The sequence below is a fragment of the Ambystoma mexicanum genome, chromosome 8 (assembly GCF_040938575.1).
Source record: "Ambystoma mexicanum isolate Mex_15411 chromosome 8, UKY_AmexF1_1, whole genome shotgun sequence".
NCBI classification, from domain to species: Eukaryota; Metazoa; Chordata; class Amphibia; order Caudata; family Ambystomatidae; genus Ambystoma; species Ambystoma mexicanum.
Genome location: NC_090929.1, coordinates 1,125,542,698 through 1,125,554,935, shown reverse-complemented (window position 1 = coordinate 1,125,554,935; position 12,238 = coordinate 1,125,542,698). Strand labels below are relative to the sequence as shown.

The 12,238-nt window shown below is 40.4% G+C and overlaps 1 protein-coding gene across 4 annotated transcripts in view; it reads left to right on the top strand.

Moving 5' to 3' along the window:
* WDFY4 (WDFY family member 4) overlaps positions 1–12,238 on the top strand; it is a 1,820,746-nt gene that overhangs the window by 453,813 nt on the left and 1,354,695 nt on the right. For all 4 annotated transcript variants that reach the window (XM_069611160.1, XM_069611162.1, XM_069611161.1 and 1 more), the window contains one exon: positions 3,061–3,154. In XM_069611160.1, coding sequence (XP_069467261.1) covers positions 3,061–3,154 — 94 coding nt within the window. The remainder of the gene's footprint in view (positions 1–3,060; positions 3,155–12,238) is intronic.

The window sequence follows — 12,238 nt, the reverse complement described above, 5'->3', positions numbered from 1 at the left end:
TCGGGTGATCTAGAGGAATCATATGACCTATGTGTAGAGGACATAAAGAACAGAGATTGACTCTTTCCATTGACCAGCTTGGGAATTAACATTTGTGTGGTTTTGTGTACTCAGTAAAGTTAATTTTGAGACACCTGTCTGACCCACCATCTTTTATGTAGACCTGTATGGCCTATGGATGCAAGCAAGCACAGTGCCGTTTGCGATGCAGCATCTTTGTCTCCTCACAGACATGCAGCTTATCCTTGGGTGAGCTCAGTCGCTGGATCACGAGGCCCCTGGTAGGTTAATGGAAGCTGGAAGTAGAATCTCTTACATGTGCTTCATGAGTTTTTAATCTTTGCAAGACCCAGTCAATGAAGAGGAGGCTGAGGCAGTGCACAGAATTCACATTGCCGGTGTTCTCAAGCAAACCGCTCTCTAATTCTCCGGGGATCGGAAATCCGTCAGGTGGCAAATAAGGGCTGGCGAAATAGCCGAATTTCATTCTTTTAACAATTTGAGAATGTCACCAGGAGTGCACAGAATGACCACTGGTGAAGCTAAACAGGGTGAAATCCCCTCGAATTCTGTTTCACTGGCTGAGCGGTTTCACACCTGATTTTGCTACTATTTCCCAAAGATACTCTTAGGTGCCGTTTTCCTTCGGGCACACAAATGTGTCACCCAATTAGCGAGCAGACACAGTTTAGAGACCCATATCTGGGTGATATATTTGCACACCTCAAGCAAATGGTGCAAACTAGAAATTTCACGTGCTTAAAAGTGCTCACAATTGGCATTTTTGCTCTAAGGGAAAAAATGGCAAAAAGGGTGAATTTAGACCAACATTCTCATCCGATCCCCGGAGAATAAGGGAGCGGTTTGCTCGAGAACACTGGCAATGGGATTTAGCAAATCCAGTATTAATGAATACCAAAACACTTCCCAAGAACCATACCCTAAGTGGGAGGTGGTTTCAAGAAGATCTGTAGGTTATGAGTCTCCAGAAGTGAGTGGTGTCATTTTATGGTGGTTATCAGACTGGCAGACCTAAAAGATACAATATACATCTCAGAACAGTTATACAGTCCTGCCAAGAATGCCTGTAATGGTAAACACTGCTCATTGGCTGTTTGTCATATGATGGGGAAAGTTAAAGGAATGTCTAGCTTGGTGAAAGAAATGTCACAGATTGATCATTGCAGAGTAACACCTGCTATGGACATACCAAATGCAGGTTCCCTATCATGCCTGCGATAAGTCGGGTAGTGCTGCTTAGGATGCCTCCTAGCATGACTGAGGTAGTAGGCAAGAAGCAGACACAAAATCGCTAACCCTTCATCCATGTACCCTAAGTCTTAACAGCACAGCCTGTGATGGAGCGAGCAACAAACCGGATCAGGAAAGTTTGAGGATGTGGTCCTGTGACATGCCATTGTCTAAACTTCATAAGGGATGGGCAGGTATTGCGCACGTATGAGCTTTAGGATGGGCCACCCATGGTAAAGGTAACAATTGAGAAGGTTGAGTAATCGCTCGACATTTGGGTAGACTTGCCTCTGCCTATGAGAACCTGAAAGCATGACCTGTGCTCCTATAGGTGCAAATAGATGGAGCATAGACTGTCGCTGTTGCTAACCATTTTATCACAGCCACAATAATCGACAGAAGAAGCCAATACCTGATCGTGCACAGCAACAACAAATTACCACTGAATCTGCTAGGTACATATAACGCTCCACTCAGGTGGACACTGGCCGCAAGCATGGCTACACGATCACAGCATAATACAGCAAGGACTATGACACAATTTGGTCATGCTGGTCACATAATTATCTGCCTCCTTGCACCAGACTACGCCTCAACACCTCTGACATCAGAATGCAGCGAAGACCTATTATAAATTTGGGAACGCTGAACACATAGCGAGTCTCTAGAACCCATCCACGTGCCTGACTACATGGGCTCTCTACCGGAGTCTGGTCAGCTCGGCTAAGCCTTATTGGTATCAGGTAATGTTATCCCTATATAGTGGCGATATTATAAAGGTGACCATATATATAGGGACAGCCACCCATGGAAAAAAATAAGGGTTTGGGGATTGCGGGGGTGTCCCCCACATGTTCCATGTAATAATGTCCCCACAAAAAACTGCCATTTTTCGGCGATTATCACATGGAACCGCCTTATTTGGCCAAATGCACACACAAATTCTAATCTTACTCCATGACCTCCAACGCTCTGCACTTTGGTCCTCCGAAGGCATTCCCACTACCAGCGCATTGAGACTATGATAATGGTAAAACGTGCTATATAAATGACAAGTATAATACAATACATTAATCTACTGTGAGCACTGCCTGCGCGCTAGCCTGCTATCTATTCGATTGAAAGAAGCAAGAGGGCGCCAACAAAATACAGAAATAAAATATACAGTAAAATACAATGTTCTGTGTTGCTCTCTTGACTAGAAATTATATTTGGTGCACATCAGCATCCAGTGGAGAAACTATATCAATAAAATTCCTCATGAGATGACAATCACAGCAAATTCACAATGTGACTGTACGGTTCCATTGATCACACACATCTCAAAATACATAAGAAATTACGGATATTTTAAGCCATTTAATGGTGTTCATTTCTTCCACTAAATATAATAGCAGACCCATAAATCCAATGTATTTCGAAGTAACAATCCTTCGTCTGGCTAGTGTCTGTCTTGAGGTGCCAAAATGAGCCCAAATCATTCAAATTCATTTTCCAATGGGGTGCTGAAGGTCAGTCTAGTTATAAAAAAAAAATGCCAGAGGTCAAAAGACAGTTCATCCCCCTTCTATATCCACTGGATTAAGATTGCCAAGCTGCATGTATTGGACGGGTCCTTCTTGTGCTTCTCTGTTGTGTGTCGGTTTCATGACTTTCCTTTGTTTCTCCTGCAGCAAGTATTCATCAGTGGGCTGGTGGTGGTCTACAGCACTCTATAATAATTTTTTAATAAAAAGTCATTTCCGTTTCTGAGTTCTTTGTTTTCAAGGTTTCGACTGCATTAAGTCGTATGTTTGTATTTTTCTGCAGGTTACACTCTACGGACCCTGAAATTGTGCATCCGGGTGCAGTCTGTGCACTAGTGAGACTTCTTCCGAATATACACAGTGACCAGCACCCTGAGGTAAAACAGATGTATGGGATTGGTGTTGCTATGCTTTGTTTCAGCACCCTTGCTAGACTCCCTCTTTGTGGGGTAGTGGGGCAATGTGCTAGCTAGGGTTAGGGTGCTTGGTTCCTGTAGCCATTATTTGGGAAATATGGTGGGGGGTTATTTTTAGAAGGCCCTCCTTATACAGGAATACTGATGGGGACCCGGCATTACTGCTGGACCAAGCAACACAAAAGAGGTGATGGCTGGAAGGTTTAGAGTTAATCTTAGCATCTGGTATTGCTCTGGCAGCCCTCCAGACCATTGTCCTTTGCCTGGCAAGCCATACAAAGGGGGAAAGACCAAGTAACACAGACAGGGGTTGGGGCATCTTTGAGGAACATTTGGGCACACTCAACTCCATAATGCTGGACTAAGAATAGTCACGCTCATAAACAGTACCACTTTCTGGTTTACCTCTTAATGGGGAACAATGGTTCACTATCTGGACACGCCTCTGCACTGTAAATCCACTAAGGTGGTGATGGGCACTGAATGAAAGCTTGCTACCAGGACATCAAAATACTATAAAGAGGGAAACCCAATACGTACTACTTGCGTAGTAACTCTACCTTTTATCGGGAATGCTATATTATAAGACAAGAGAGGTAGTTAGTCAATTTATCAACAGCTTACAGTCGAACTTCATTAGATTAACGCTGTAAAACATATAATTCGATCAATTTTTAATATTTATATTAAAAAAAAACACATGATAGCTTAAAAAAGCAATGGGGCAATCCCATATACTTAGCATAAAACAATTGTATATTGTTTAAAAAACAAACAACTTATTTGTGACACTTTAATTATTGCCGGAGTAGTTTTGGCTTCTTAATGATAGAAGTATGGTTCAGTGATAAGTGTGGGAAGCAATAGCTGTCTCGCACTGGTCACGGGACCTTTATTAGGGCTCTTAGATCATCAGTCTAGTGTCAATACTAGATGGTAAAACTCGACATGTTTCAGTTCTTTTAGTTATTCATAGAACGTTCTTCAGGAGAGGTGTCATATTCTAAAAAACAGCAACAACAACGACGATATCAACTTATACAAATCTATTGGAGGTTGCTATTATTGCACATCCTTTTAATTGATAGTTGCAGTTGCCCGTGTTAGGTAATAGACTTAACTGTTCTTGCTGTAGCTGTTGATAACAAGAAAGTATCAAAAAGTGTAAGCTTTAAGTGCTATTAATACTTTTAGGATAAATTTAATTGATCAGACTAGGCGAGGTTAATTAATTACCCAGTCTGGTCAGCAACAAATGTTTCTTAATGAGGAATCTTCCTGTGATTAATTCAGGTTTTAGTCCTCTTGGTCCATGGTGGCTATTTAATAGAATCCACTCGGATCTGCAAGAAATAATTTGCATAGTTTGATTAAACTTCTGTAGGTTCAAACCGGCCTATTCTCCTATCGTATGTGTAGTGCTGTCATTAATTGGTTACCTTTAGTGAGGAAGCAGTTCTTAAATGTTTGAGCAGTTTGTAGACCGGAGTTTATAAATCGTGGCTTTTCTGGATTAGGGTGAGTCACTAACATGGGGGCGATCAAATCAATCTGTAAAAAAACATAGTTGCCCTTGTAACGGTTGTTTTCATAAATATATACAGGCTACTGAATATAGGCATAGGTTTAGAGAGCTCACCTTAATATTGTAGGAGACAGCTCTTTATTATAGCCCAAAATTGGTTGTGATATCACTCTGTAGAGTCTTCTTTTGGTTCTACCACAATACAGACCATGAATGGATTTCTAGGTACAAGAAGGGGTAACGTCTATATTAGCTACTAACCATAGGCTCAAGATATTACATAGAAGCCTCTATTGTGAGTTGAGCCGTAAGCTTCGCAAATATTTTAAACTTGGGAAATTCAGAAAAGGGAGGTGGTATAGTTACCTTGATACGTGCGGCTCAGTAGGTTATACGCAGCAACTCTCGGTCACGGCATTCCTCGCGGCGTTGTTTCACTGTAGAAAGCAACCGCCATCTTGGGTGAGGGAGGTTAAATAGATACAATTGTCCCTTCTTTTGTTTCTGTAGTATCGGTGAACGTGAATACATTGGCTACCCAATTGTGGTTGTTAACAAACATGTAGTGAGCGCAAGCGCAACGCCATTAACGTGTATGACAAGATATTTCAATGTGGCGAACTCCTTATAAGAGTGCGGGGTAACCCATATGTTAATAAAGACACGAGGGAAAAACCCTGTTGAGTAGAAGAAAGACTCCGGAGATGGAAAAAATCTGGAGATTATAAATCTTGTATGATTACTAATCCAATATGTAATTGGCTTCGATGTCTATTGTTTAAATAAACAATGAGTGTGGAAAAATGGTAGGAGTTAATATTCTACTCAGTATTGTTAAATGTTTAACTTACGTTTTGGTTCAGCTAGATACTAGATGGATCATACTATCCGTAATCGCTGAGCGAGTAGATATCGAATTTGCTAAATTGGAAAACAGGCAGCTGGAGGATTAGTACATAAATAGCCATGTGGCAATCTGTCAGCATTGGATTATATTTTATGCCATTCTATAGCTTCGTTGAGCCCCATTTTGTCACTTTTAGTCTGGTAGATAAGTCTTTGTTCTTTTTCCAGAAGGAGTCTTTTCTTTGTCAGTCGATCTTTGCCTTTTATCATGAGTAACACTGTCCATTTCAAATCTTCACTAGGGTGGTTATGTTCTAGGTTGTGTTTTACCATGGGTGCCATTAAGGTTTTATTTCGGATGCAGCTTCTATGTTCTATTATGCGGGTTTTTACTTTCTGGATGGTTTTACCTATGTAGTTTTTACCGCATGGGCATGTGATCATGTATATTACATATTCTGAGTTGCAATTCGTCAGTTGCGTCTGTTTCCATGGTGTAGCTAAGCCTATCTCTACTTCTTTGGACTTTTTGGTAAATTTGCATATTGAACAGTGTCCACATGGGTAATGGCCGATTATAGGGCTCAAACCCCATGTGGTAGAGAGGTTCTCAGGGTCAGGCAGTTTACTTCTAAATTTGCTGCTACTGACCTTGTTTCCGATAGTGGTGGATTTTCTGTAAGCGAAGAGTGGACAAGGAAGTTTACTTTTGGATTTGCCAAAAATTTTCCATTGTTTACGCATGATGTTAGTTATGGATAGACTCAAGTTAGTAAATGTATTTACGCTGACTAGTCTATCTTCTGGGGGTTTTGTCATTTTGTCTTCCAGTAGAGAATCCCGGTTATTGTTGAATGCTCTTTTGGCTGCTTTACGTACAAGTTTTTTAGGATATCCCCGATTCCTCAGTTCCTGAGAAAGAATAGTGGCTTCTAATTCATACGATTCTTTAGTGCTACTATTTATTTTTAGTTGCAAGAATTGCCTGTAGGGGAGGTTATTTTTCAAGTGTTTGACATGGTGACTTTGGCAGTGCAAAAGAGAGTTCCTATCTGTGGACTTATGGTATGGTCGTACTTGTAAAGTACCCAATTGATTAAAGATGTTAAGATCGAGAAAGTTAATTTCTTCTTTTTTTTATTGTCAAAGTGAATTGTAAATGGAGATTCTGTTGGTTCAGCCATATTACAAAGTTTTTCGCTTCCTCTTCGGTGCCTTTCCATATGACGATAATATCGTCAATATATCTAGGCCACGATTGTATGTTAGTTTGGAACGGGTTTTGGGAGTATATATGTTTCATCTCAAAGAGTTCAACATAAAAATTTGCCACACTTGGGGCCATGGTAGCTCCCATGGTGGTCCCTTCTATGTGCTGGGAGTACTGACATTGGTATTCGAATTTTATTTTAGTAAGTGCTACTTCTATGCACCATAGGATGAAGGAAGTAGGTACTGGATCCTCATCTAGCCTTGTGAGTAGTATTTCCTCAAGTGTGTCAGTAGTCTGTTGTTGGGGAATATTAGTATATAGGGAGACGATATCCAGTGTTGTAGGATATTGTGTTTTGATATCATATGGAAGATTTTCGTAACGTTTAATCACATATTTGGTATCTTTAAGATATGATGCCATTTTGGTGACATAGTTTTTCAAGTAATGGTCAGCGTATTTAGAAAGTGGTCCGAGAATAGAATTAATCCCGGCTACTATGGGTCATCCCGGGGGTTTAGTTAAGGTCTTATGAATTTGGGAATAGAAGAATCAGTATTAGTTGAGAATTCACATTCCTGTCGAGTTATCTAGCCTCTGTCTTTGGCTTTTTCGACTTTTAGCTCAATCATATGTAATAGTTTTCGGATAGTTTTTTTTATAATATTGTGTATTATTTAACTGATTCATACACTCTTCCACATAATCTGTTTTGTCAAGGATGACTATCCCTCCTCCTTTATCAGCTCTTTTTATTATAATGTCATCGTTTTTAGAGAGGTTATTGAGTGCATTAAGTTGTAGGCGACTAAGATTCTGAAAGACCGGGGAGTTTATCTTTTCTAGTTTTTCGATTTCTCTGAGGACATTTTTTTCAAAGATTATCAAAGATTATTGAAGGATTTCTTAGTCCTGTATAGTTCTTAGTTTGTGTGAGAGTAACTTCATTAGAGGTGTCAGAAAAAAATACCAAAGTCACCATGTCAAACACTTGAAAAATAACCTCCCCTACGGGCAATTCTTGCGACTAAAAAGAAATAGTAGCACTAAAGAATCGTATGAATTAGAAACCACTATTCTTTCTCAGAAACTGAGGAATCGAGGATATCCTAAAAAACTTGTATGTAGAGCAGCCAAAAGAGCATTCAACAATAACTGGGATTCTCTACTGGAAGACAAAAAGTGACAAAACCCCTATAAGATAGACGAGTCAGCGTAAATACATTTACTAACTTGAGTCTATCCATAACTAACATCATGCGTAAACAATAGAAACATTTTGGCAAATCCAAAAGTAAACTTCCTTGTCCACTCTTCGCTTACAGAAAATCCGCCACTATCGGAAACAAGGTCAGTAGTAGCAAATTTAGAAGTAAACTGCCTGACCCTGAGAATCTCTCTAACACATAGGGTTTGAGCCCTATAATCGGCCATTAAATATGTGGACACTGTGCAATATGCAAATTTACCAAAAAGTCCAAAGAAGTAGAGATAGGCTTAGCTGCACCATGGAAACAGACGCAACTGATGAATTGCAACTCACAATATGTAATATACATGATCACATGCCCATGCGGTAAAAACTACATAGGTAAAACCATCCAGAATGTAAAAACCTGCATGATAGAACATAGAAGCTGCATCAGAAATAAAAACTTAATGGCACCCATGGTAAAACACTACCTAGAACATAACCACTCTAGCGAAGATTTGAAATGGACAGTGTTACTCATGATAAAAGGCAAAGATCCACTGACAAAGAAAAGACTCCTTCTGGAAAAAGAACAAAGACTTATTTACCAGACTAAAAGTGACACAATTGGGCTAAACGAAGCTATAGAATGGCATAAAATATAATCCAACGCTGACAGATTGCCATATGGCTATTTATGTACTAATCCCCCAGCTGCCTGTTTTCCAATTTAGCGAATTCGATATCTACTTGCTCAGCGATTACGGATAGTATGATCCATCTAGTATCTAGCTGAACCAAAAAGTAAGTTAAACATTTAACAATACTCAGTAGAATATTAACTTCTATCATTTTTCCACACTCATTGTTTATTTAAACAATAGACATCGAAGCCAATTACATATTGGATTAGTAATCATACAAGATTTATAATCTCCAGATTTTTTCCATCTCCGGAGTCTTTCTTCCACTCAACAGGGTTTTTCCCTAGTGTCTTTATTAACATATGGGTTTCCCCGCACTCTTATAAGGAGTTCGCCACATTGAAATATCTTGTTATACACGTTAATGGCGTTGCGCTTGCGCTCACTACATGTTTGTTAACAACCACAATTGGGTAGCCAATGTATTCACGTTCACTGATACTACAGAAACAAAGAAGGACAATTGTATCTATTTACCCTCCCTCACCCAAGATGGTGGTTGCTTTCTACAGTGAAACAACACCGCGAGGATTGCCGCGACCGAGAGTTGCTGCGTAAAACCTACTGAGCCGCACGTATCAAGGTAACTATACCACCTCCCTTTTCTGAATTTCCCAAGTTTAAAATATTTGCAAAGCTTACGGCTCGACTCACAATAGAGGCTTCTATGTAATATCTTGAGCATATGGTTCATAGCTAATATAGACGTTACCCCTTCTTGTACCTAGAAATCCATTCATGGTCTGTATCGTGGTAGAACCAAAAGAAGACTCTACAGAGTGATATCACAATCAATTTTTGGGCTATAATAAAGAGTCGTCTCCTACAATATTAAGGTGAGCTCTCTAAACCTATGCCTATATTCAGTAGCCCATATATATTTATGAAAACAACCGTCACAAGGGCAACTAAGCTTTTTTACGGATTGATTTGATCGCCCCCATGTTAGTGACTCACCCTAATCCAGAAAAGCCACGATTTATAAACTACGGTCTACAAACCGCTCAAACCTTTGAGAACTGCTTCCTCACTAAAGGTAAGCAATTAATGACAGCACTACACATTCGATAGGAGAATAGGCCGGTTTGAACCTACAGAAGTTTAATCAAACTATGCAAATTATTTCTTGCAGATCCGAGTGGACTCTATTAAATAGCCACCAAGGACCAAGAGGACTAAAACCTGAATTAATCACAGGAAGATTCCTCATTAAGAAACACTTGTTGCTGACCAGACTGGGTAATTAATTAACCTCGCCTAGTCTGATAAATTAAATTTATCCTAAAAGTATTAATAGCACTTAAAGCTTACACTTTTTTATACTTTCTTGTTATCAACAGCTACAGCAAGAACAGTTAAGTCTATCACCTAACACGGGCAACTGCAACTATCAATTAAAAGGATGTGCAATAATAGCAACCACCAATAGATTTGTATAAGTTGATATCGTCGTTGTTGTTGCTGTTTTTTAGAATATGACACCTCTCCTGAAGAACGTTCTATGAATAACTAAAAGAACTGAAACATGTCGAGTTTTACCATCTAGTATTGACACTAGACTGATGATCTAATAGCCCTAATAAAATTCCTGTGACCAGTGCAAGACAGCTATTGCTTCCCACACTTATCACTGAGCCATACTTCTATCATTAAGATGGAAGCCAAAAACTACTCCGGCAATAATTAAAGTGTCACAAATAAGTTGTTTGTTTATTAAACAATATACAATTGTTTTATGCTAAGTATATGGGATTGCCCCATTGCTTTTTTAAGCTATCATGTGTTTTTTCATTGATATAAATTTTAAAAATTGATCGAATTATATGTTTTACAGAGTTAAATGAAGTTCGACTGTAAGCTGTTGATAAATTGACTAACTACCTCTCTTGTCTTACAATGCTACCAGGAAATAACATGATACAGCCAAACCTATCCATGAAAAATCCCTACAATTTAACACAGCTGTTTCTTTGAAACCACAAATAGGGATGCCTAACAGCACACTAAGTACATGTACATGTCAATATAACTCATGTCCGAATGCACGCTGCCTAGTAAACCCTGTCCGCCCAGCCAGGTGTGCACACCGGTACCCTCAATTGGGGGTTAGGTATGAGCATTTGTATGTGCGCTGTGTGTTATTGGTGCAAGGTTTGCTCCTACGATGTGCACATGTATTCATAACATCACAGTGGATCAATGTTAGTGTGGACTTTGCCCGGTCACTGTGAGAGCGGGGATTGTTTACAACAGTGCGGGCTAGAGGTGCAGGAATACGGTGGCTGTTGGGGAGTCTGGGGTTGGGAAGCTTGCACCGCAGCCAGTAGTCGCTGGGAAGACTAGTGGGATAGTCGGTGTTTCAGCATGCAATCAGGGGGCTGTTGGCCCCCACTAAGGATGTAAGGTTTCATGCGATTATTATGCATTTTAAAAGTTGGCACACCATAAAGACCGACTTCTTTCGACCGATTTTGTGCGGCCTTTAAAACACGGAATAATCACTATTTTGTGGGGTTTCAACACCCAGGCGTTCCTTTCCTCCTGTACAACACAGACATAAACACACACATGCACTCGCTCACCCACCTCTTTCCTTCCACCCAAGAAACACTGTTCCCCGACTCCCATGCAAACAAACTCACAAATTCACCAAAACACACACCTTCTCCCCAGCTCCCTCCGCACTAAAAACACACAGGCACACAAACACTTCCCTCATAACCGTCTTCCCTTGCCCGTCCCGGCCTGCCTGCCACCCCCAGCACGCACTCGTGCAGTTAAGATTCAGAAAGACCGCTCTGACAGCAGCCTTTCTACATCGGTCTTTTTTTTTCGTGAAAACTAAAGAGACATTTTCGCTGCGTATCGCATATAAGGATTTCATCCCTAGATGGTCACCCTACAGGATTAACTGAATTCTCCATGTGGGATCAGTCTATTCGCATAATAATAGGGATCCCTGTCTGGACTGTCTCTGTTAAACACCCCAAAGTAAATCCCCACTCCTAAATGAGCCCTGTTCTAGCGGGGTCAAGTCCCAACCCGCTCTGATTAAAGAATTTACATTTTAACAGTCTTACACATTCTTTCTGCTGATGCACAGGCTGCTGTCTGCATGGATGGTTTTTGAATTGCTCATGTGTGGGCTAAAATGTATGGTAATTGCAGGAATTTCTTTTGAAGCCGGCCTGGCCTCCTTTGGATATCACTCTGTTGCTGCTTCTGGAAAGTGAGGTGTGAAGTTTACTTCTGGGACCTACTGTGCTATTTCATAGGTGCTCAATTCATTTTGTTTTATTCAATAGACTGCTTGATAGGGTTTTATGTGTCAGTCTGTTGAATAAATCAATAGAAATCCAACACCTACGGAATAGCACAGTGCAATCTGACACTAGCTTGCAATAGGAACGGCAAGAAAACAAAAACAACAAAAAAGTGGCTGTCGGGCTAGTGTCAGCCCTTGCAGGGGCTTGGCTCGATTGAGGTTTTGAGAGTCTGCCAGGCCTCAGACCTGGCTAGCCCCATCCCACTTAAAGCCCTGATGTTTATTGCCTCCTCATACCCT